Source organism: Athene cunicularia, assembly GCF_003259725.1.
Source record: "Athene cunicularia isolate RWA chromosome 4 unlocalized genomic scaffold, athCun1 chr4_part1, whole genome shotgun sequence".
Taxonomy (NCBI): domain Eukaryota; kingdom Metazoa; phylum Chordata; class Aves; order Strigiformes; family Strigidae; genus Athene; species Athene cunicularia.
Window position 1 is genome coordinate 24,794,580 of NW_020799098.1, and position 8,544 is coordinate 24,803,123.

The following is an 8,544-nucleotide window of genomic DNA, read 5'->3' on the forward strand; positions in this document are numbered from 1 at the left end:
GTTTTCTCATTGCAGAATGCAGTAATAGTGGCCTTGTCTTCAAAATCATGGGATGTAGAGACTGCAACAGAATTACTCCTGAGTAACTGAGCCATGTAGAGAGAGCTGCTTCAGTAGTCCAGCTTGCCCCTTCTGGAGGAGCATCACCATCTGTTATTTTTAGGATTCTATATAGATTCTCTTTTAAAACTGGCACTCTTGCCTGATGATGCTATCTAGGCACTATTGGAGACTGAAAAAAACCGCTCTGTAAATAAAGCTAATTAAACGTCTGTGTAAATTTAAAAAGGGGAAATACTTTAATTTTTTTTCTTACTAAATATTGTAAAAATTCTTTGAGCTCAGCTAAAATAATGGGGGAAAAACATGCCTACTTTAGTGTTTAGCAGTGTGACGAAGACTAGCAGGAACTTGCTTCAGGATTTTGATTTAGTATTTCAGAAAGCAACATTTTTGAGTGTTAGTCATCAAAATTGTTGGTGCCACTCATCACAGCTATCTTACTGTTTTTAACATGGATCCTATGTGCCTGTGGATTGACCTATATTTGCATGCTTGTACTTAATAGACATATTAGATAGGGTCGCTGAAGAGAGCACCATTGAAATACTCAAGTGTTCTTGTAACTTTTTCCTGAAAGACTTTCAAGAGTTATCCAAAGTTCCAAATGGTGACCTATTCAGAACCGGTTTCTTTTTAGCTTATTAATTGGGAAACCTGATTCTCTTCTCCCTTACATCATACAGCTAAAAAAACCTCACTAGATTATGTTTCATCATCTGTGGGTATTATGTGTGCCATTTACAGTAGTCTAGGCTCCCCTTTAAAAAACATATTTTGAATTATTAGTAATGATTTTCATCCATCATATTTTCTCGTAAGGAGTATGCCTTGATATAGCACAAAAAGATGGAGCTAGTTTTCTTTCCTTTTTGTTTTGTCTTAAATAGATGCAAAATGTTCTTCAGTACATTCTGGATAATAATGATTTCACTGGGTTTGAAGGAGGAAAAAGCTGATTCTCTAGTGTACTGAGAATTAGAAAGATTTTTCTTTGAGTACTTGATATGATGCAATCAGCTGTTTTTTGCAGCAGTTTTCTAGCTTTATTTTGGGCTTCAATTTAAGGATTGCTTACCAGGTACTTTAAAATTCATCCTTGCTTGCATTTTTCTCTAGTTGACACATGGAGGCTGTGTTGGTGTTTTTACTGTACATACTTCAAATGCACATAGACGTAGAAGTGTGTTCTCAATTTAGCTTTTTTTGGATTGATGTTTCTGATAAACGAGAACTGAAATCTTATCTTGGCTTGTACATACAGTCAGTCTTTTTATTCGTATTAAAATGACATTTCATCCTGAGTGCAAAAGCTTGAAAATTATTAGTTTTGCAACTTCAAACACTAGTACATCTATTTAAAGAGAGTTGTAATGTCTTTGTGAATATGGTGATAACTTTTGAGAATATAACTGACAAGTTCAGAGAAATCCTGAGACTAGAGAGTGGGGATTGTGGATAAGGGAGTACTGTATAAGTCATCTTTTCCATGACTGTTTTGTCCTAAACTGTGGATTAATGGGGTGGGGAAATATGTCTGTCTGGGGTTTTTCTGGAGCTGTGAAGTACAAGTTGAAATAGTTTCACACTTCATAGAGAGTCTGTTTATAAATCATACTAGAGGAAATCAGGAACATTATTGTATCTGTTAAATATCTGGAGTGTAGTGGTAGGGGAACAGAACCAGAAAATAGAGCTCTAGAGACATAGCTAGTTCAGGGATGTTCCCTATACTGCTCTGTCTGATGTGCCCAAACTTAAAATATTTCAGGGCACAGACAGGGAATACTTTGAACTCATATCAGTGCAATACTAAATACATTTGCTTAGTCTTTATATGTACTGCTTTTTAAGGTGTAGTCAGTGATCAGTTTTCTTGAGTTAATGTAAATCATTTGCAATGATGCCAAAGGAAATTAGTTGGTTTGTCTTTCCTTATATTTATTTATTTTTTTAACAAGAAGCTGCTACTGTTCAGCTGGTTTGTTAGGTGAAAACCAGGGACAGTAGGACACTATGGCAAAATGCCACTTGTGTTAATCTCAAGTTGCTGTCTTTTCTGTTATACAGGCTAAGAACTTCTTGATTACATGAACATCTTTTTTTTTTTACCCTGGTGGTAATTATAAATGGCTGACTACTTTCCCTTGTTCTTCGCTATTTATCAAAAGAAAGACCTTGAAAATCATTGTTGGGGACATAAAATTTTTCAGTTATGGGCTTCTGAACATGTCTTTTGATAAGATTAGTCTCCTAAGAACAGCAGGTTTTTCCAACGATATGTAAAGGGATAAATGAAGCCAGGGAAGGGGGGAGGCAGAGAAAAGAGGGAATGGTTCTTAAGTGAGTGTGGTCACCTCTGAAACAACGTCCTGTTAAGTTTGACTTCTTTCCTGAAGTTACCTCACTTTCTTTTCTACTGAAAAACACTTGTCTTCCCCTTTCCCCTTATGTACAGATGTTGGATACTGGTTTTTGCCCTCCATCCATGTGCTTGTTAGCAATGATTTCTTGATGCTAGCTCAGGTGCTGGCAGGAGGGAAACTTCTCAAGTGAGCTGGGAAGGAAACGTGACCCAGCATTAAGGAGACATCCATGGTCTGAAGTCCCTCTGAATTTTGACATGCAAGTCCTTTATAAGGAATGTTTTTGTATTCTTGGTAATTATCAGAGTTGAATATAGGGATAATATTGTACAAGGTTAGTTTAACTGCAGCTGGGGCTGAGCCCTAGGAATTTTGCTGTTAGTGTTCAGTTTATCATTGTGAGTTTGTACATACAAAATGGTAGTTCTGTTTTCTGTATGACTGAACATTGCTATATTCAGGGCCCTGTGCATTCACAGACGTGGAGTTGCCATGCAGTCCACGCCAGCTGCGGACTCAGGCTGCACATTTACCACTTTCTTACAACAAGGACATAAAACATAAGTACAGTTGCTTTCTAAAGTACAAATAAGTCCTGTGTTGTCTTCCTCCATCGTGTAAGAAGACGGCTTGAAATAGTAATTTTGATGTCTAAATGGCCGTATTTGTCTAAACAAGGTATTGGTAATGATGCTTACTGATTGCCAGAGCATCAGTCAGATTTCACTGCTGAATGTTTTAACATGCATGCAGCAAAGTGGTTTATCCCTTGTTTATTTTGGGGGGGGGGAACGACAAGAAACTCCTATCTCATTCAGTACCTTAAAGAGTAAAGTACAGCTTTGTTCAAAGGTAGAGAAATGCCCTTTCCTGTTGCCAAAAGCCTCTGTTTTCCTCTGAGTGCCAAAAGCCCTGACTGTATCCCACCTCCACTCGCCAAATTCACAGCTTCCTCCCGTTGCTTCTGCGAACAAGCTGTGTTCTCAGTGTGACAAACTGGTACATCTTGGAGACAAAAACTTAGGAACATATCCTTCTGAAAAGATGTGGCATTTAGTGCTATTTATCCTGCATATTCCAAAATTTAATATTTTTGTTTAAAAAAGCTTGTCACAGAGTACATGGGGCCTTGACTATAATTGGTTTGGTAGTATTTATCTGAGCAATTAGGTACAAATGGTGTAGGAATATGTCTTGGGGCTTTTTTAATTATCATTGTATTTAATTGTTTTCCAAGTAAATTAGTACAGGAAGACCGACATAAGGAATATAGGATCTTTTGTTGTTGTCTGAAAGGAGGAATTAAATAGCCAGAAAGAAGCTTACCTTGTAATGCCAAATCTGCATTATATGGTGTGGGTAACAGCAACATTTAAACTATGCAAATTTAAGCTTAACAGCTGTGAATCAGACTAGGCACTGCAGAGCATATGGATTGCTTATTTAATTGGGGAAGGGAGAAAGGGAGGGGGGGAAAAAAACACAGTTTCAAACAAGTTCTGGTTTACTGCATTGGTCATACACTGTGAAGGTAAAGTGTTCCCTCTTCAGTGCAGGGAGAAAACCTGTGTGCATGTCCCTCCTTTCCTTCCTCAATACCAACAGGAGCTAGCTTAGACTTGGAGGCTTGCCCAAAGGGGGAAATGTTAAATAATTTAGCAGTGAAAGTCAGTTTTACTTAATGTCTGCTGGTGAGCAGATGCAATGAAATGATGAGGTGTCCTCTCCTGCTATGTTTTGTTGGTAGAGTTGATGAGAAGCATATTGATGAGTGTGGCCACTGATTGTGATCAGGTGGTTGGTTCTGTTTGGTTTTGATGAGCAATTGGCTCAACAATAGATAGCGAAAGCACATTTCATCATACTGTCTGTTGCGTCACAGAACTAAAGCATGAAAGCAAAGATGCTCAGTGGGTGCCTAAAGCTTTTTCTGGGAAGACCATATAGATGTTTTCACTGTTACCATCCTCATTTTCCAGGCACAGCTTTCTCCTATGGCTAGGCAAAGGGGCAGTCACTTCTTTCTCAATAGTTCTCTGATCTATTCCAAACCCATCAGCAAGCCATGTAGCTTGCTCTTCCTGTCTGTGGTGTTAGTGTCACCAGCTGATTCATCACTGGACTCCCAAGACCAGCTGTCTTTAACGCATTCTGCTTCTTGCTTGGTTATTCCAGCTGCAGTGCTCCGTAGGTAGCAACTCAACTTCAGATTGGTTCTCTCTGGACAAACTCTTGTGAATCATTTGCACTGTACTGTGATGTGATGTTCCTTCTCTGCTGTTACCTGCTTTGTAGGCATCAAAATAGCAAGCCGATTGCTTATGGTGCTGAGCCATTCATCAGTAATGTAAGTTAAGATACATGACTCAACAGACGAGGAAATGTACTGTGACAATGCTGTACTTGTCCATTTTACAATTTACAGCAACTGCTGGTGCTCTGTTGTGGTGTCTGACGGAGGCTACCATCATACGAATGCTGATGTCAACTGTTGAAGAACCCTGCTTTTCACTTTTCCATCCTAAATTCTGACTTTTCTAATTAAAAAAAAATATTAAAATTTACAAATAAAAAATATTGCAGGAGGTTGGTTCCTGAGCATCAGCCTTCCTGTACAGGAGGAGTGGGTGGGCTGGAATGCAGCATCAGTGTTTTTTTGTCTTGAAAATTAAAAACTACACAAACACTTTTGTACACAAATGATTTTTTAAATAAACACACATTTTAAAAGATGTTGATTTTCACTGGGAATGCTTAACAATAAATGCATGTTTCCCTGAAAACAGTTTTCATTTTATTTCTGCTAATTCCAAGTTGTTCTGAGATTACAGGGTATACTGCCTCCGTGTCAGTAACGAGAGAGAAAGGGATGATCGTTTTCATGAGGCACATTAAAAATTTTTGAAGAAAACTGTGTAAATCTAAGCTGTGTAATGAAAGTGTGTAATTTCAACTAGGACTACCTTGTGTTGCTAGCCTAGGAAGATGTGTATGTATACAACACCTCCTGTCTCCTTTCAAAGTCTCTGTCTGAAGAAAGTCGGTAACACACAGAGGAAGGGTTTTCTTTGGATTTTCCAGTACCGCTCATGTTCATCTCATTCTTTGTGCATTTTAAACTGTGTAATTCATATAAACTATACTTGGCTCTCAGATATGGAGGTGACAACCTGTTAGGCAATAACACTGCCCTGGTTTTCAGCTGCAGAAGAATAGTAGAGATGATGACTAGGAATTTGTTTGCCACCAATACATGCTATTTACTTTTTTTTTTTTTTTGTCATTTGTCAACATTTGTTAAATATGGAGTAAAGCGGTTTGAAAGATAGTGTCTGCCTGGCTGAAGCTAGCAGTGAGTTAGTGCTGAAGGTGGTTGTAGTGCCAGCTACAACCTGTCTGCAGGTGTGTGTTTGTCCCTGGGTGGGTTGTGCAGGTTTCCAGGCAGGCTCTACCAGATGTGGTAGTGCTGCACAGTTTTATGGTGTTAAAACAGCAGTGTAAGGGGTGTTGGTGTTTTTTTTTTCTGTTTAGATTGACTGTCATCAGGAGCAATGTTGTATGGTGGTACCTCATTCATTAAGAGGGGCAGGGGGCAGGGGAGAGGGAGCACTCCCCAGCCCTTCTGCTGGGGGTGGGGGCTGCTTCTCTTAGCCTGCTCATTAATTTAGAAAAAATTAAAAAACCCGTATTCCCTTACTCTTGTAGTTTGACACTACTATGACATGACTGAGAGCTGCTTTATACTGACATACTTGCAAAGTTTTCCAACAGCCTTGTCCTTTTTTCCGGAACCCCAAAACTGGAAGTGAGTTCATGGAATGGACTTTAGTGCTTACCAGCTTGACAACTCCTGTACTTAATTTTCTGTTGCAATAGATATAACATGGCTACGTTTAGCTCTCAAGCAGGTAACTGATACTGCCAATACAGCAAATCCAGGATTTTAAATTGTTTTAAGGTCAAATCTGGGTCTGGATCTGGAGCACCCGTGTCTGGTTTAATGTCAAATAAATTACATTGCTTCACTTAGTGGCTGCTTTGTGTTGAAATATATGAAGTCTTTAGGTGGGTCTGTGACAGCCTGGTGTAAAATAAAGGGTAATTGACTAGGATGGTGAGGAAAAAATGAGTCTGGTGTTGCTGGGGGAAAGGTGGAGAGAAGCTGTTTTGTGCTGATGTTATGTGAGCCACCCGACCCTTCAGCAGGCTGAATCCTTGGTGTACAGCTGCCTTTGCTTGCAAGTGTGGCGGGGCAAGGGCTCATGGCCCCCTGCTCTCAAGGCAGGTGTGAAAAGGGACTGTGCACAGCGAGCACCTTGCCTTCCCTCTTCCCTTCCTCTGTCTTTCCCAAAATGACTCTTCTCCCAGCTGGCAGTAGTCAAGGCTCCTGCTGATCCTGTTGGAGAGGTTTGGGAAATTCCCTGCAGCTGAGCCATGTTACTAGGTTGTGGTAGCTGCCCTTGCCTGGTTCAGGGCAAAGCCAGTTGTCCCCATTTTAAACATCCACCCACTGCCTGGGTGCAGAGTTGGGTGTGAAGGTGGCTTCCTTGAAGCAGGAACATCTTGCTGGTCACAGCCCAAAAAAAGATGAGCCAGTTATACTCCAAGGTGGATTTTGGTTCAAAAAGCATGCCTCAAGTCTTGCTGGTCCCATTTCACACTGCAGTCAGGGATAGCCTGACAGATAAGCATCTTTTTTTAACAAAGTGCAAGCACTCAAAATAATGTAATTGCCACAGGTTTAAATTTCCCTGAACACAAGGCTGAAGAACAACCACCAGACACAGAGTGGGTCCCAGGTGTTCCTGGAAGTGGTGGCCAGCACATCTTCATGTTGTTGCGAGCAGCTGTGATGGGTGTGAGGTGGTTTATCACTTTAGAAGGTGGTTTAAATAATCCAAAGATGTTGGTTCAAATGGAGTGAAAACCCCTCACATTTGTGGCTTTTACTGTTAACGAGGAAACTGTTCTGAGTCCTGTGTATGAAATTCCCAGAAGCAAATGACCTGCTGGGCTGGGGGCAAGGAGTAAGGATGGTCTCCCTCTTTTGCTTGGCATGCACATTCTCCATTCTGGCATCTTCCACATTAAAGTCCTTCAATGGTCTGAACCACATCAAAAATGCCAGGAGGCTCTAGTCCATACTTGTCAGAAGAGAGACCTAGTTGGAAGTAGACATGTATGAACAAAGTAGTTACCAAAAGTTCACTGAGTCAGATGATGCCAGTGTGTGTGTGTGTGTGTGTAGTGGTGGGAAACCCAACCCAAATTGATCTTGACAACAGTGAGGAAGAGTTGTTCTATATATTCTTTATGTGCTGTTCTCCTCACCTGTGAATGGTCCTCATCTGTGAGGAATTCGGCAAGGGCAAGTGCAGAGTCCCACACCTGGAGAGGAACAACCCCAGGCACCAGCACCTGCTGGGGCAGCTGGAAAGCAGCTTGGCAGAAAAGGAGTTGGGGTGTGGGGACCTGGACCAAGTTGAACATGAGCCACCAACCTGCCCTTGTGGCAAAGGCAGCAAGTGGTATCCAGGGCTGCATTAGGCAAAGTGCTGCCAGCAGGTCCAGGCAGGTGGCCCTGCCCCTCCGCTTGGCACTGGGGCAGCCACGCACAGCCGGAGGGCTGGGTCCAGCGCCCGCGGGCTGGGGGGGAGCTTGCTGCTCACCTAGGCAGTCCTGGGATCGGAGGCACCTGTGTTTGTTGCTGTCTCTGCAATAGAGAGACAAAATAGGCATAGACACGGGCCACATCCCGTAGATGTGAAAGGACAAAGCCCTCTTGATAGCAAAAAGGTTTTAAAAAACACCCAAAACATTTTGTCTGGAAGGAAAGCAGGTGCCCTCAAAATGGTCAAACAGTATCTAATGCCCAGTGGTTACATGGGAAAGGGTTGCTTGCAGAAAGCATGTAAGGAGATGGAGCACAGCAGTAGGGACAAAGAGGTGCCACTGCATTGGTGGTAGCCATCCCCCTCCCCACAGGCATGCAAAAAGCCTCAGGGAGCAGCAGCCTACAGCCAGCCTGGGGGGTGAGGAGTCTAGTGAGCGGATGCAGCGATGTGTGTTCCTCTGTGGCCAGGTCACCTACAAGGGACGTGATCTCAGGTTGGTATTA

At 41.8% G+C, this 8,544-nt stretch overlaps 1 protein-coding gene across 2 annotated transcripts in view; it reads left to right on the forward strand.

Moving 5' to 3' along the window:
• Window positions 1-4,978, forward strand: part of UBE2K (ubiquitin conjugating enzyme E2 K) — a 44,045-nt gene extending 39,067 nt beyond the window's left edge. For both annotated transcript variants that reach the window (XM_026846704.1, XM_026846703.1), the window contains exon 7: window positions 16-4,978. In XM_026846704.1, coding sequence (XP_026702505.1) covers window positions 16-90 — 75 coding nt within the window. In that variant the 3' untranslated portion in view covers window positions 91-4,978. The remainder of the gene's footprint in view (window positions 1-15) is intronic.
• The last annotated feature ends 3,566 nt before the right edge of the window (window positions 4,979-8,544 follow it).